The following is a 16,550-nucleotide window of genomic DNA, read 5'->3' as shown; positions in this document are numbered from 1 at the left end:
AGGCAGAAGGAGAAGGGGATGACAGAGGGTGAGATGGTTGGATGGCATCACTGGCTTGAACTCGATGGACATGAGTTTGAGCAAGCTCCAGGAATTGGTGATGGATGGGGAGGCCTGGTATGCTGCAGTCCATGGGGTCACAAAGAGTCAGACATGACTGAATGACTGAACAGAACAAAAGGTTAGGAAGAAGTACCAAAAGTAAAATCCTAATTTCTGATCATTTAATTTTCAGCCCTTCTGGTCTAGTCATAAGCCTGCAGTCTCATCAGCTGTCCCCAGCTGAGACTTCTCTTGAATCAAGACATCCACCCATCGTTTCCATGTCCAGCTCCAAAGTGCTTCTCCCTTCCTCCCCCAGGTCACCCCTGCCACCCTCGACCCCTGGTCAGCACCTGCTCTCACCTGTACACCGGCATGGGCTCCCTGGGGCTCCCTTCCACCGTGTTTGCCCCACCACTGCACCCTCCCCTCCAGAGTCTGAGTGGGTTGGTCCAGGAGGGAGGCAGTGGGCTCTGTGTGAAGGCTGCTCCATCGCATCACAGAAACATAAGGCAGCGTAAAGCTCACTTAGCAGTTTCAACACCAGCGTGTCTCAAGGACACATTCCTTTCAACCACCAAGTGCTTCACAGCCACAGAAATCTGAACTGTCTGCAGACCCCCAGAGCCCATGGCTGCTCCCAACAGCTGCCTGCCGCCCTCCTGCCGGTCTTCCTGGTCCCCACAGGCAGGTAGGTGCACAGCCCCCGGGATAGCAGGAGCAGCCTGATCCTAGGTGAGAAGCTGAGGGCTGACTGGGAGTGGAAGGGACACAGCACAGAACAGGCGCACTGGGTCCCCAAAGGAACCTCAGAGTGTGACCTCATTTGGAAACAAGGTCTTTGCAGGGGCAGTTGAGATAAGAATGGAGGTTAGACCATGCTGGCTGATAGAAGATGTGCATGCTAAGTCACTTCATTCATGTCCGACTCTTTTCAACACCATGGATTGTAGCCCGACAGGCTCCTCCGTCTGCGGGATTCTCCAGGCAAAAAAACTGGAGTGGATTGCCATGCCCTCCTCCAGGGGATCTTCCAACCCAAGGATTGAACCCATGTCTCCTGCGCCTCCTGCATTGCAGGCAGATTCTTTACCCACTGAGCCACCTGGGAAGCCCAGATAGATGATAGGTTATTGATAGATAATAGATAAGTGACAAGTAGATAGATGATGATGGTGGTAAATAGATAGAAAATAATGATGATAAAGATGGCTAGATATTTGATAGATGGTATAAAGTGTCATTGTCTATAAAACAATGTTTTCTATTACATCTGTATAAAACAATGGTATTAGGGAATGTACGTGTGAGTATCAGCTTTCTGTGATACTGTGCCAACAGGCATCCAAGGCGGTCTGTGACACCTGCTCACTCATAGCAGCTGCTGTATCATATCCCTTCCTGTGACCTGTGACCCCATCACACCTCATCAACCCACTCCCCTGTGGGTGGGCATTTGGGCTGCTCCAGGATTTCTGCTCCTGTGAATGGTCTGACTATACACATCCTCCTGGTACACACACTGACATTTCACTGCGTGATGTGCCAGAAGGAAACGGCTTGGCTATGGTAGGCAGAATATTCAGCTCCAAGAATACAACAGGCTGCGTTCTGCAGTGGCCATTCCAGAGTGTCTCCAACCTGCGAGGTATGAGAGGCCCGGGTGGTGTACGTGGGCTTCCTTGGGGCATTGTCAGACTGAGAGTCTGTTAATCCGAGGCTAGGACTCTGCGTCTGAGACTCGAATCTGCCTGGCAACGGTGGAAGCAGGACCTCTGCCTATATGCAGGTGCCTTGACACCAGTGCATGTCTTTGGAGGTCTCAGGACTTTCCTTGGCCTGGCAAACCTCCGCAAAGTGGAAACAGAACGCTCGACTTGAGCAGGAGGGCTCTGCAAAAAGACTCAGGGGATTTGAGGCATGGTAACCATGGTGACTACTGCAGGGAACACTGGGGGACATTCACCAAACAACCGCTTGATTTCTGATTAGCTAATCTCGGTCTCCTTCCCAGCTGTGCTCCCTCAGATGGACCAGCCCTCCCCCTGGGGCCTCCCCTGGATCAAGACCCCATGTCACCTCAGGAAGGCAATGTCTTTCTGTCCATCTTGAAGTCTGTCTGCCTGGTTGCCTAGCTGGGCCACATGCTGCCCAGGGCCCTGTGCCCTGGGGGGAGGGAGCAGGGAGCCCCGGGCTTTCCTCTCAGCCCAGGGAGATCCAGGCAGTGGGTTGGTGGGCATGCTGACCCTGGGCTGCAGCCCAAGGAGAACTCACTCCACCAGGTACGGCTGCTCCCCAGCACGTTCAAGAAGCCCTCTTCTCATCATCTGTGATTCTTAACGTACCTGACTACTTACTACTCTTTATACCTCACTCACTCATTTTTATTTTACTCATTCATTCAGCAAAATCGTGTATGCTTGCATGCTAAGTTGCTTCAGTCATGTCCAACTCTTTGCAACCCTATGGACTGTAGCCCACCAGGCTCCTCTGTCCATAGCTGGCTCTCAAAGTCAGTTCCAGCTGGTGGTGAGGAAGATCCAGACCCGCTCTGCGGCCCTCACCGCCCCCCTCCTCCCTTGGTCAGTTCACTGTGGCAGTTCCTCTCTGCATGTCTTAAGGACAAATGCATAAACCAACAGAGAGAACGGATGAGTGAAGGGCTCTCTGAGCGTCTGAACTCTGCCATTGACTGCAGAGCCCGGCTGGTGGGAGTTGGGCTGGCTCCATCCTTCAGGCTGGAGGGATGACCACGCTTGTCTGTGACAAAGGCCCAGGAAGGCCAGCCCTGGGGCTGGTTCCCCAGAGACGCTTGCTGGTGACGTATCGAGGCACTGGGACAGGAGCTCACGGAGGGACAGCCTCCGCCTGCGTGAGCTTCGGCCCAGGGCAATCTAGGGGCTAGGCGCGGTGCACCACAGGAAGGAACGGAGGCCCCTCCCCGCTGGGGTCTGGGTGCAGTGCACCATGGCAAGGAGCAGAGGCCCCTCCCCGCTGGAAACACCTGCTGGCTCCTCCTCAGGGCGAAAATGCAGGGAGAAGAGGGCCCTGGTTTTGTGTAAAGACACCTTGGGGACTTCCCTGGTCGAGGACCTGCACTTTTAATGCAGGGGACATGGAGTCAATCCCTGATGGAGGAACTAAGATCCCACATGTCTCAGGGCAACTACCAAGCCTGCGCTCTAGCACCTGCATGCCCATACACCACAGCAAGCCCACGTGCCTGAACGAAGACCCAGTACAGCCCAAAAGAGGCACCTTGGGTGGACTGAGAGGAGCACGGGGCAGACAATTCTCACCTGTGTCATTGACCGAATATATTAGTTATGGAGGAGCCCCTCACCTAATTCTCAGGACTTCGGGCCCGGTGCCCCTCCCTGTCCCATGCTGCCCCTCCGGGAAGGGTAAGGAAGCCCCTGGCACCCTCCGCAGGGGCAGGGCCCGGACTGTCTCACCTGTCTTACTCCCAGCTCTATTCCCGAGGCCTACAGCGTAGCACCTGGCTTCCAAAAAGTAGTGTGATGAATAAATAAGCACATGAAACCTCAGCTCGCCCTCTAAGCTCCTCTGGTAGGCACCCACAGCTTATCATGGGATGAGGGTGGTGCAGGTTCCTGGGGCACCTGACATCAGGATTTCTGGGCACAGGGCCTGGGCTGCGTTGGAACCCTCACCTGAAGGAATCCTGCTGGAGCTTCAGAACTGGTGCACGGAGCACCAGGGGAGGCTTTTCTCATCCACCTTGCTTCTTTATCTGCCTTGGTGGTGGGGCTGGAGGCGAGGGGGCGGGCACTACTGTCCTCCCACCAGGAGAAGCAGGAAGAGCTGGGGGCTCTGCCCAGCTCAGCTCTATCCACTGACGCTTACCAACACCTGGCGCGTGCAAGGGTGCACCGCCAGCTGTCCCGTGGGGCCCCAGGAGGGAGGAGGAGACAGGGGCACCCAGGTGGGGGTGTTGGAAGGCTTGGGGAGAAACAAGATCTCGACAGGATCAGAGGCTCCTGCTGGGAGCACAGGCCGGGAGGGAGGGTGTACCAGGAAGTACACTTTGCCTAAGAGCCTGAAGTCTGGAAGGGACTTAGACGGAAGAGAGGAGGGATCAGGCAAGCCTTGAGCCCTGAGGGAACTGAGGGGGCCGTTCACTGTCCCAAACCCCCACACTTCCACCACTAGCATTCTGCCAGCAGCGACAGAAGGGCTGGAAGCCTGATTTCTAGGCTCAGCCCCTCCTCCACTTACAACTCTGCAGCCAGCTAAGTGTGTCCCCATCTCACAGACACAGAAACCGGCTCAGAAAGGAAACAGAACTTGGCCAAAATCACACAGCAAGAAGGTGTCAGAAGAGACATGTGGGTCCAAGCATTTCCTGCACATTCGGTGACATCAGCATCTTACCTCTTCCAGGTCTGCTTCCTAGGTGTCAAGTGGGCATAGGAAGACCTATACTTGGGCAGCTATCAAGCGCGAGTGAGGAGGAGACGGACAGATACTCTGAGGGACAGACCCAGCAGGCAGGGTATGGGAGGGTGGCTCAGAGCACCGGTCACCCTGCGGCTCCCCTGGGCCAGTGCCAAAGACCCCCCCCCCCGAGACCCATTGAGAGGGCACTGGGAAAATGGACCCCCAGGAGCAGACTGCTCCAGAGCACGAGTGGTGGGAAATTGCCCATCTGTTCCACGAGGCTGCCAAAATCCTGAGCTCACCTCCGACAAAGGTATCCCAAGGCAAAGCAGTCACCAGTCTCAATCGTGACTCTGGTGCAACCATCACACAACACAATTGCTGGTGATTTGAAGCCAGCAGAGGTTTAAAAGGACACTATGCTGTGACTCTAGGGTTGGTTTGTGCCACAAGCACCATCAGGACATGGAACGAGAGAACCCGCTGTATCAACTACCAGTTAAATGAGGGAACACAAGGTGATAACAATGGATGGTGAAGGGTATTTCTTTTCAACTCATAAGACATTCCTAATAAAGAAATCTAATTGAAATATGAATAAATACAGGGTCTAACCTGAATAAAGACAGATCATCAAATCCAAAAGCAAACATCAACTCAGGGTGCAACAGGGAAGATCTTCCATTAACACAGAGGCCCTGGATCACTGCTACTATTCACCTATGTTTGCGGACCCCAGCTAATGCAATAGAAACCAAAATTAAATAAGCAGTGAAAATATTGGGAAAACACAGCCAAATGGTCTTCATTTGTAGATTATCTGATTGTATGTATGTATCATGCCTTGAAAGTTTAAGAGTTTCTGATAAGAATAGAATTTAGGGAGATACACATTAGAAAGTAGCCTCTTTCCCTTCCCCTGGTTGCCTGACACCCTCTGCACCAACTTGATAGTCCCTGTGTTGTGAACCCCACTTGTCTGGGGTCCAGAAGCCTCATTCTGCAGCCCCCAGCCCCTCAGGAGTCACTGCGTGACCTCGGTTCTGCTGGGGGATGCCTCCAGACAACACCCACAGACAGCTCCACCGGGGCGAGGGGCAGTTCCCAGCCCGCCAACTCTGTCACCGAGAGAGGCTCCCCACATCCCCCCAGCAGAGTGCCTGCTGAGGCCCCTCCAACCCAGGGGGACTCTGCCTGATACACTAGAGGGTGTGAGCACAGGCCAGCCTCGGGAAAACGAGGGGCAAACTTGAATCTGTAACAATTTTTCTCTTGAGACCCATCTTACCAGGTGGTGGAAACCTACTTGTCTTGGCCCACCTTCTTTCCCTGGGCTGTGCCCAGTGAGGGTGGTGGACACGTTGGCTACAGTGCCCCTCAGCTCGACCTGGCCTCACACAGCCACCAAGGCGCTCAGGCTGCACCAGTCTCACACCTCTAGTCTGCGGGCCTCGCCTCCAGCACTCGCCCAGCTGGTAGGCGGGAGCTTGCCTGTGGCCACCTGCTGCCCCCTCACCCGCCTATCTTGCTCCAAGGCCCCGCCCTTCAGGAACTTCTCTCTGTGACCCAGACCACCCTCCACTCCTTCCAAGCCCCTCTACCCAGGGGCACCACTGCCTCACCTTCAAGAGTTTCCCCCAGCGCCGAGCCTGGAAGTGTTTTGAGGCGCTTCTCCCTAGACTTGCTCGGTTTTGACATCTCTCTCTGAGAGGCCCATGGCGCAGTGGGTAGAGGATTTGGGAACCACGGAGGCCAGCCTTGTGAGGACTCCTGCAGATCCCTCAACACCTTCCCTCGTCGTCCTGCTGGTGGGGGCTGAGTACTTCTGGAATAAACACCATGAAGGAAATGGAAAACATCACCTCACTACATGAAAAATGACCTTAAAGGAAAATGGAGGGAATCAAATCCCACTTCCAACACCACAAAAACTACAGATTACTCAGCAGTAAATATATCCAGGAAGATATAAGAGCCACATGGAGAAAACGATACATTTGTATGGAGGGCCTAAATACACGGCGAGATACGTGGAGTTTCTGAGTGGCAGGACTTCCAACAGTGAAGAACGCTCCCTTCCCCAGCTTGAACCGAAATGAGTGAAAGTCCAGTCAAAACCCCCAGGAGGGTGTGGGACTAGACAAGTGGGCTCTAAAATTCATCTGTAAGAATGAACTGGAAGAAGTGGCAAGAGTCTTTTAAAAGAAGAGAAACCAGGCTCTTGCCTCACCAATTGTTGAAAGTAGGCTGTAGTCAAGCAGCTTGGTGGGATCCAAAGTGGGAGGAGGCCCCCAGGCGAGGAGGGGGTCCCCTGCCATTTGGGTGCAGGCCCAAAACACACATACCTGTTATCCACGTGGTGCTTAAGTCACCAGGGAAAGACGATTTATTCAGAAAATGGCATTGAGCAAAACGACACGTGTTTGGAAGTCCCTGCCTCCTGTCACACTCTAAACTCCAGGACTGGATATCCGAATGTGATGCCCACATCTGTAACAATATTACAAGAAAGAGATTACGCAGAGATTATTTTCCTCAGGAAAGGGTAGAAGACAGGTTCGTAAGACCTGAAACCCAGAAACCATAAAATAGCAATTAGATTCGGCCACACGAAACTTGAGATACATACGTACAATGAAGACATCAGAAAGAAAAATGCAAGGAAACATTCGCAAAAGACACACCATGGGAAAGACTGCTCCCTTGACGTGCACACGAGCCTGACAGGCCACAGGAGAAGACCAAGTCACAGTAGCAGGAGGGGCTATTGCCCAGTCACAGGAGAAACACCGGGGCTGACAAACACTTAGGACATCCAACCTCACCAGTAACTTCTTTTCAATATTTACTTAGTTGGCTGCACCCAGTCTTAGCTGTGGCAGGTGGAATCTTTTTAGTTGTGGCATGCCAGCTCTTAATGTGGGATCTAACTCCCTGACCAGGGGTCAAAACCAGGCAATGGTACCATGGAGTCTTAGCCAGCGGACCACCAGGGAAGTCCCACTAACGACTTCTTAAGTGGCGCTCAGAGTAAGGTTCTTAAAAAAGTCCTAAAGTTGAATAACACCTCTGTGAGGGATGCGGATGGAGTTGGTGTGACTATGACTTAACGTGGCCCTCTCTGAGGCACGTATTTCTTTGTTAGGTCAATATCCTCTCCAGCTCAGCTGTCCTTGTCTCCAAATCAATGTGACAGAAATAATCGCCTGACCCCACAGGATATGGGGCCCAGCACAGTGCGTGCGTGCCCTGTCACTTCACTTGTGTCTAACTCTTTGCAACCCTTTGGACAAGTAGCCCACCAGGCTCCTCTATCCATGGGATTCTCCAGGCAAGAATCCTGAAAGTGGGTTGCCACGCCCTCCTCCAGGGGATCTTCCCAACCCAGGGATCAAACCAGCGTCTCCTGCACTGAAAGTGGATTCTTTACCCACTGAGCCATCAGAGAACCCTGGCCACTGCTGTGCTGCTGGTAAAAACCACTGAGGGGACCCCTGTGCCCTCCAACAAGGGGAGGCCGAATGAGTCCTGGCTCGTTGGTCTAGGGGATGCTCAGCCGCTGACACTGAAAGAGAAAGGTCCATCTAGACCTCCTGACCCAGGAAGGTGTCCCTGATGAACTGTCCAGAAGAGGAGTCCGTGGCACCCTGGTGAGAGACTCAATTCCTAGATATGTTGATAAGAAGTCCAGTGTCCCCGAGAAGGAGAAGGAGGTCTGGAGCCCTCGAGGAGAAAGGAGTCTGGGGCTCTCAAGAAGAAAAGGAGAACCTTTTTTTTTTTTTCTTTTTTTTTTTCTTTGTTTAGTCAATATCGGAGAAGGCAATGGCAACCCACTCCAGTACTCTTGCCTGGAAAATCCCATGGACGGAGGAGCCTGGAAGGCTGTAGTCCATGGGATCGCTGAGGGTCGGACACAACTGAGCAACTTCACTTTCATTTTTCACTTTCGTGCATTGGAGAAGGAAATGGCAACTCTCTCCAGTGTTCTTGCCTGGAGAATCCCAAGGACAGGGGAGCCTGGTGGGCTGCCATCTATGGGGTCGCACAGAGTCAGACATGATTGAAGTGACTTAGCAGTTAGTCAATATAACAAAGTATCTTGCTCAAGGACATGTTTCTCCTTAACAAGAACCTTCTGACTAACCTTACAAGCTTAAGACTTAGATTGTGGGAGAAGGTCTGAGACCTTTCTATTGTTAGTTCTAATCTTGTTCATTTAAGATGTTTGTTGTAGGAGTGGGTCTGGTAAAAGTATATAGTGTGTTAGTTGCTCAGTTGTGTGACCCCATGGACTGTAGCCTGCCAGGCTCCTTAGTCCATGGAATTCTCCAGGCAAGAGTGCTGGAGTGGGTTGCTAGTTCCTTCTCCAAAAGTATGTGAGGTCTTGATAAGACTAGTGAGTTTGGGCACCCTTCTGATGTCTATGTCAGAAGCTTTGTCTATCCCTTTTTAAACTTTAATAAAAGTCTGCTACACAAAAGCTCTTAAGTGATCAAGCCTGGTCTCTGGTCCTGAAGCTAAATCTTCTACTTCGGAGATCACAAATGACATCATTCACCATAAGCTATCACTGGCTGATCAACACATGCGTGCGCGTGGCCCAGGGCCAAGCTGGCACACCGGCTGCGGGCTTCGATCCTTCCGAGAGCTCACAAAGGTGGGGGCTACTGAGAAGCCCTCAGAGGTCGGAGCACAAGCTCAGGTTCGGTTGCGTGGAAACAGGAGCTGAGGTGTCGAGGCCAGGTTGTCTGGGCCGCAGTGCCCTCCCTCTAAGCCCCATGTCCACTCAGAATCACGCATCTTCAATAAAAGACCTGGGAGAACTTTATGCCTTTTTGTGTTTTAAACACTTCCTTCAAATAACAAATTCAGCAAAGACTAGGTAGAGGTTGGTTTGAACCCATGCCCCTGGGGTGGTCCGTCCACATCCTCCCAACACCTCCAGGCGTCCCATTGCTCCAGATCGCCTGGCTCCAGCTCCCAGCTCCCCCAAATCCCCAAGGTTCTCTGTCTGCTTCCCCTGAGCCAGCCACATCTACCAGGTCACCCGCCAGCAGCACCCAGTCCCAAGGGTCCCAAAAGCAGCAGACGCACTCAGTGGGTAGCACACTTTACTGAGGTTTGGGGGAGGGGTACATCGCAGAGCAGCAGAGCAAACTTAAAAACGGAGTGGGAGACACCCTCCGACAAGCCCCTCGGCATCTCCACCAGCGGGAAGTTGACACCGACCAGTATCCACCGACCCTACTCTCCCCTGGTTCACTCCCCCGGGACCTCCAGACCCCTCTCCGTCCTGCTTGCAGAGAAGCCCAGGGAGGAAGGCCAGGGCCAGCCCTGGGGAGAGATCATTCATTCATCACTATCATTCATTCCAGATGGTGCAGGACCCAGGAGTGATCATGGGCTGGGTCAGCCACAGAGGGATGAAGAGGGACTGGCCAAGGACCAAACCCCAGAGAAAGCCTGGAGTGGCTGCGGAGCCTCACGTGGTGAGCGTGGGCCATGAGATAACTCACGTGGCCAAGGGGTGCAGAGTCCAGCTGGACTCAGGGGTGCAGGGACGAACAGAGGGCCCACTGCTGGAGCCGAGAAGGCTGGGAGAAGCTGCACTCTCAGGTCAACCTCCAGGGGCCCTCCCTGCCTCCTCCCACCTGAAGCACCCAGGCCCTCCGTGCTATCCCGCAGACCCTGGCTGGGGGACTGGCCTTCCAGACCCTACCTGTGGCGGCACCCGACTCAGAGTGGGGATGTGAGTGTGCCTAGTTCTGCGGCAGACTCCCGGCACATGAGCCTGAAACAGTCCTGATGGCCTTTGGGGAGCGGACCACCCCCAGCGGGAAAGGGCACGTGGAAACCTGCACACAGGGCCGTGTCTGTGTGTTCTCGTCTGCACACACACCTGGACCTGTGCGGTTTGCCTGTGCTGGGGCACACCGATTCAGGAGCTGCTGTGCCACAAATGCGTCAGTGTGGGAGTGCATGGGGGGCATGAGTGTGGTGTGGCGGGGAGTGTGCCCTCAGTGGACATGGGTGTGGGTCTGGTGTGTCCGTCTCCCTAGTGTGTGCATACACGGTTCCAAGGCCTCACCCTCAGGCTCACCCTGTGACCTTGCTCAGCCCAACACTCACTGCCCCTCAGGCTGTTCCCAAACCTTTCCAGGCCCACAGTCCCCTGGCAACCCCCAGAGGACCCACGCCACCCTCTCTGCGCCAGCTCACCTGCACTTTCTCTGCCAGGAACCCCTCCCTCCCCAAAATCCCACCCAGGCTCAGACCCGGGTCTCCAGGCTCAGAAGTGATTTTATTTCTCCGCAGATATCCTCAAAGCCAAGCTGTTGGGCTGGGCCCGGCTTCCCCTCAGGGACCCAGGGGCCCAGCCTCCTGCCGGGTGCCTGGCCCCTGGAGATGTCCTGTGGCTGCAACTTGGAGCTGGTGGGGAGACAGGGAGTTCTCACAGCTGGGGCAGGCGGGAGCCACAGGCCGCGGAGCGGAGCCAAGGCTGCCCCCAGTGCCAGCCAGGCCAGGCTGGGGAGGGGGCAGCCACGGGCTCAGGTGTGGGGGGACAAGCTCGGAAGCCCTGCGGTGGGGAGGGGGCCTCAGGGTCCAGCCCAGAGGAGGGCGGGCCCCAGGCTGAGCAGGAGCCCCCCGGCCAGCGCCCAGGGGCTGCGCCCTGCCTGTGCCACCCCATTGCACAAATCCTTCTCGCAGCAGTCCACTTCCACCTTCAAGATCCCAGAGTTAATGAAGCCCATCAGATAGTCTGAGAAAAAGTGCCGCTTCACAAAATCACAGGACGAGGCACACATCTTGTTCACGGAATGATCCTTCCTGCCTGGGGATGAAGACAGGCAGCCTGGGATTGGAGCCCCACAAGCCTCTCAGCCTCATGTCCAGGACCCAGCCCAGGGACCCTCCAGGTCAGCTCAGAACCCCAGAACAACATAACTGAGGCTTCAACCCACCCATGCTGCCCCCCAGCTCCACAGAAAGAGTCAGAGAGAGTCAGGTACCTGCTGACTGTCACACAGCAGGGTAGGGTCGTGCCCCCAGACACACTCCATTGTCCGAGGCCAGAGGGACTCCAATGACACCACCCCCACCCCCCAGCCTGGAGCTTGACTTACTGCTGCTGGGATCTGTGATCCAGACAGTGGCACACACCGTGTCTGATGGATGGCACTGCTTCGGGGTGCAGTGGCTGGAGTTGGTGGTCAGCGTGCAGTCCTGGCACCACAGGCCATGAGCTGGGCAGGGCACGGAGAGGAGGATGACTAGAGGAACCGGGGTTCAGGCCAGCCAGCCCCCTGCATCCTCCCCACCTGCCTCATTGCAGGTCCTAGCAGAGCCGCGTGGCTGTAGGAGGCCAGGCACCCCCTGACCAGGAGTGACCAGGTCAAACTGGCACCTGGAGGACAGGCTGGGAAAAACCTGTGTGTCTTTGGGCAGGTTGGGGTGAGGGTGCTGCTGCTGGGACTCTGGAAGCCCCTCTGCACCCCCAGGCCCCACACATACCCACAGTGCACACGCACAGAGTCACACGCATCACACCTGTGGTGCCCTCTTGCACACTCCTCTCCCCCCCGCCACTCCCCCGGTTCACATCCCCCAGAATCCAGTTGATTCCATCGAGGAAGGTCAGACAGGACTTGATGGGGAGCCAGAGGGGCTCTGAGAAGAGAGTGTCCGGGAACCCCAGCGCCAAGCCAAGCCATCCGCGCAGGGCCAGCCCGCAGGACCAAGGCCCAGGAGGAAGAGCACCCCAGCCCTGGGAGCCAGGAGAGATCCACGTGGCTGTCGCCGAGGCAGCCGGAGCAGAGGGTCACGCTGCAAGGGCCGAGGGCCGGGGTCGCAGAGGTGTGGGAGGGGGTATGGGCTGGATGGGCATCGTAGCAGAATGACCACCCCACACCTGGTTCTCTCCGGAGCTGTCTCGCACAGACTCTCAGGTGACCTGGACTCCCCCCACCGCCCCTGCCAGCGGCCCCAGACTTACCGGGGGCCGAGCACAGCAGAGCGGCCAGCAGCACCAGGCCGAGGCCCTTCATGGCTGCAGGCAACATGCTCCAGGCGGGCCTCGGGAAGGGGCGGGGGCTGCGGGCGGGGGTCGTCTGGGACACCGGCCTGGCAGGGGGAAGCCTCGATCAGGAAGGAAACGAAGCCCCTGGCCCAGCTCGAAGGGCCCTCCCCTTTCCTGGCATCCTAAGGCAACCTTCCCGCCCGGAATCCAGAGCCTGGGGTAGCCGGGGAGCTCCAAAGCCCCGCCCCCAGCCCATCCGCGGGAACATCCACCATCGCTACACCCCCTCGGGGGAGAAGAGGCCTGCCCTCTCGCTGGGGGACAGCCCGAAATGCCCCCTTCTGGCGCTCCGCACCTGTGGGATGAGGGGTGGGGAGGTGGGGGTGGTCGGGAGGCGCGTCTTGTCCCTGGGGAGCCATAGGTGCGTCCGGAGAGGAAAGGGCCGGACGAGGTGCGAGTGGACAGTACCTGCCGGCGGGCAGAGGGGTGCGCGCTACCCCCACCCCCACCTCTGGGCCGGGGGCCCGGGAACCCGGCGCTGAGCCTCCTCCCTGCCTCCTCACGCGAGCCTTGGCTCTCACCGCGGGTCTAGGCGTGGAGCGCGGGCCTCGGGTCGGGGGCGCACTCACATCCCTGGGATGCCGCGACTCCGGGCCTCCAGGCGGCGGGGGCGGCGCGGGGAGCAGTGCCCTTCGGTCTCCCTGCGGACGGGAACCCGGGTGCAGCCGTGTCTTTCGGGGAACGCAGCCGCAGACACGGACCCCGCGCGAGGGGCGGGGCAGAGCCGGGGCGGGGGCCGCGTGGGGGGCGGGGGCGGCTGGAGTCGCGCGGATTGGGGCGCCTGGGACTCAGGGCCCCGCAGGGTCACCGTCCCGGGCCGTCCTGGGCCCCCTGGCCAGCAGGCAACCCGCACCCCCGCCCGCGCGCGCGCGCGCCCTCTCCTCTCCCGATCTCTTCACCCGTGCGTTCCCCCCACCTCCGCCTCCCCCCACCCAGGCGCGGGCAGGTCCCTTCCCCCTCAGCTTGGCTGAGATCCCCTTGGAATTTCTCGGAAGAACGTTTACTGCGAAAGGAAGCGAAAGGCACAAAGACGCAGAGAGGGAGGGAGGGAGCGAGCGCGGCAGGTACTACTGGCCCAGGCCCCCTGTTCGCGGCCCTTGGGCCCTCCCTTCCCTGACCCCATCCGGATCCCGATGGTTCAAGGTTATTCTCCGCGCCCCCCACCCCACGACGACCCCACGAGCAGCCGCAGACCCAGGGACTGCTGCCTCCAACCACACCCACACTCAGAGGGCAAGTCCCAAACCCTGGTCTTGGCACTCAAGGCCCTCTACCGCCTGCTCTGGTCAGCTTCTCAGCTTTGTCTCTTGCCTTCTGCTCCCATCACGCCTGTCGTGCTGTGCTTTGCACCTGCTGTCCCTCATGCCTGAGACCAGTCTCTGCTGGGCACTGCCATCCGCTGGGCGAGGAGCAAGTGCTAAAGTCGATCCTTCAGTCCTGACTTCATCTGTCCAACAAATATTTATACAGACAGCCTGGGACCACGCTCAGGTGCGTGACTGTAGGCACGCTGCCTGCCCCCTGAGCCTCAGGTCCTTGTCTATAAAATGTAACCACGAAACCGTGTGAGGGCTGCACCAAACCCACAGGGAGAGATATCACTGGGCACCCAGACCAGGGCAAGTGCCGGCGAGAGGGCAGGCAAGCAGCGGACAACCGGGCAGATTGACAGGGGGAGCTACTGAGTGGGATGAGAAGCAAGGAGAGAGGCCTGGGGTGTGGACAAAGCCTCTCTGGTGGAGCCCGTGATCCTGCAGGAGGAGGGTTTGCAAGCTCCAAGATACAGAGAGCAGGAGTGTTTGGGGGAGGGCTGGGGCGATGGCTCAGGCCACAATATGCAAAAGGATTAGATTTTGTCCCAAAACCTATGTAGCTGGGCAAAGGCTTGAGTCCAGGACATCCTTGTGAGAATTAACACATGCATTTCAGATTTAACACAAGGCCTTCCCCAAGGGGCTGGGGGCAGGCCACATATCCTGGGTGCCCTCCCACAAGACCGGCCTCTAGACCTTTGGGTCAGTTGGATACTGACTCTGTCCAGGTATGAGGTGACTGTGGGATGGCACTTGGTGGCAGTCCCTGCTGATCACAGCCAGCCTGCTCCTGGCTTGGGAATCTCTGCCAAAGTTCTGTCAGAGACTTGGTAGATCCCTGCCAGACCTAAGGCAAGGCAACCCACTCCCAACACCTGGGACTGGTAGTGTGGGGGGCAGGCTCTAAGAGGTATTCTTGCCCTGGTGTATCTCCTTCCTTCCTTTTTTTTTGCCATCCTATTTAGCTTGTGGGATCTTAGCTTCCCAACCAGGGATCAAACCCAGGGCCTCGGCAGTCAGAGTGAGAGTCTTAACCACTGTACATCCAGGGAGTCATTCCCTCCCCACTGAGCATGGCTGGACTCACTTCTAGTGCAGAGAGGGCAAGACCAGTGGGATGTCACTTCTGAGATCAGATTATTGAGACTGTAGCTTCTGATGTGGGCTCTGCCTCCAGTCCTCTCTCAGATTACTCATCCTGTTGGCAGCCCTGTGCAGAGGCACCGAAGCCAGCCAACAACCACCCAAGGGACCGCAGAAGTGGACCCCCACAACCAGCGGAGCCCTGAGAGGAGCCCACAGCCCCAGCCAACAGCAACTTCATGAGAGAATGTGAGCCCGAGGTCCAGCACTTGAGTTCCTGACCCTTGGACACTTCAAGAGCATGAATGGTGTTGTTTTAAGTGCCTGCGTTTGGGGGTAGTTTGTTATGCAGCAAAAGATAGCAGGTGAGTAGGTTCTGGATTGGGCATGATGGGGGCAGATGACAGATACCCAGAGAGTAATGCCCAAGGAGTCTGCCCCCCCACCCCGCCCCAGGGAATGCAGCTCCAGGCCTGTTTGTTCCTTGAAGAGCAAAGACCCTGCTCTCCCCATGCTGGGCTTGGTTGCCAGGGAGACAGATATTCCTAACCCGGTTTCCAAGCTACTCTGCCTTCCTCCCAATACACGTGGGATGGTGTTACGCTATCAGGATTTTTGCAAACAAGAATAAAAATCAGTCATGATGGGCAGAAGCAAGGGCAGAGTGTCCATGTGTGGCCCTGGCCCTTGCAGTGTGGACAGCCCCTGCCTGCATGGAGCTGTCCATGACCTTCCTCCTCCCCACCTGACCTGGCCCAGATGCCTCGATGCTGGTGCTGGGGCCTGGCCCTGGCTGGAGACACTCTGACAAGCGCCCACAGCCTGTGGGGTGACCGTGTGGCAGCGGCCCAAGTCCCATGCTCTACAGAGGGTGGGGGTGATTGGTGGCCAGCTCCCCCGCAGCAGAACCGCCTCGGGTGGTCAGAACCATGGACAGCGTCAGAGGCGAGGGATGGGGCAGTTCGCCGCTGGCTGCCTTGCCTCTAGAGTCTGGAAGCCAACAGAAGCAGAGCGCTGGCCTCTGGGTCAGGCCCTGGCAGGAGAGGGGCAAGGCTGGAGTCATGCCTGAGCTGTGCTGCAGGGTTTACTGCCTTGTATTTTGGGCCGACACCATCAGAATCCCTCCCAGCTGTCCAAGGTTGTAGGTCTGACCATGGCCCCCACCGCCCTGCCTCACGGAGAGGGCCAGCCAAGGGTGGACAGGGACATTTATTCACACAGTGGACACTTGAAGAAAGGCTGCTGAGCTCAAAGAGAAAGTCCTTGATCCTCAGGATCCCCAGAATAGTGGGGAACAGCTAACAAGGTAAGTGCTGGGCTGAATGGTGCCCCCCCAAATGATTCCCACAATCTGTGAAGTTGATCCTGATTGGAAAATGGGACTTTAAGGATGAGATCAAGTTAACGATCTCGCGATGAGGCCATCCTAGATTTGAGAGGTGGGGGCCAGATCCAGTGTCTGGTGTCCTTATAAGGTAGAGAGACACAGAGAGAGGGCATGTAATGGAGGCAGAGACCTCAGGGACACAGCCACATCCAGGGATGCCTGGAGCCCCCAGAGACTCGAAGGGGCAGGAAGGGTCCTCCCCTGGAGCCTGTTGGCTGTTTTAAGCCACAAGTTAGAGATTTGTTGA

The 16,550-nt window shown here is 56.7% G+C and overlaps 1 protein-coding gene across 2 annotated transcripts; it reads right to left on the bottom strand.

Moving 5' to 3' along the window:
• Window positions 1–9,537: 9,537 nt before the first annotated feature.
• On the bottom strand, window positions 9,538–13,215 carry LOC101118536 (lymphocyte antigen 6H). 2 transcript variants are annotated; one of them, XM_027973453.3, is made up of 4 exons: window positions 13,042–13,215; window positions 12,437–12,564; window positions 11,568–11,687; window positions 9,538–11,275 (listed from the first exon to the last, which is right to left on the bottom strand). In XM_027973453.3, exons 2-4 carry the CDS (start codon window positions 12,501–12,503, stop codon window positions 11,040–11,042), a joined length of 423 nt encoding a protein of 140 aa, XP_027829254.1. In that variant the 5' UTR covers window positions 12,504–12,564; window positions 13,042–13,215; the 3' UTR covers window positions 9,538–11,039. The 2 variants fall into 2 exon arrangements, with proteins under 2 accessions (XP_027829254.1, XP_042109917.1); XM_042253983.2 differs by having other exon boundaries at window positions 13,090–13,215.
• Between the last annotated feature and the right edge of the window lie 3,335 nt (window positions 13,216–16,550).

Source organism: Ovis aries, chromosome 9 (genome assembly GCF_016772045.2).
Source record: "Ovis aries strain OAR_USU_Benz2616 breed Rambouillet chromosome 9, ARS-UI_Ramb_v3.0, whole genome shotgun sequence".
Classification (NCBI taxonomy): domain Eukaryota; kingdom Metazoa; phylum Chordata; class Mammalia; order Artiodactyla; family Bovidae; genus Ovis; species Ovis aries.
The sequence above is the reverse complement of the archived record's forward strand: the minus strand, read 5'-3'. Positions and strand labels throughout refer to the sequence as shown.

Excerpts from the sequence above, each read along its gene's own strand:
- LOC101118536 (XM_042253983.2), bottom strand. Across the intron at positions 11,688-12,436 it reads TCTGCTGTGCTCGGCCCCCG|CTCATGGCCTGTGGTGCCAG; the intron begins GTAAGTCTGGGG and ends TGCCCTGCCCAG. Across the intron at positions 11,276-11,567 it reads GATCACAGATCCCAGCAGCA|GCAGGAAGGATCATTCCGTG; the intron begins GTAAGTCAAGCT and ends CTTCATCCCCAG.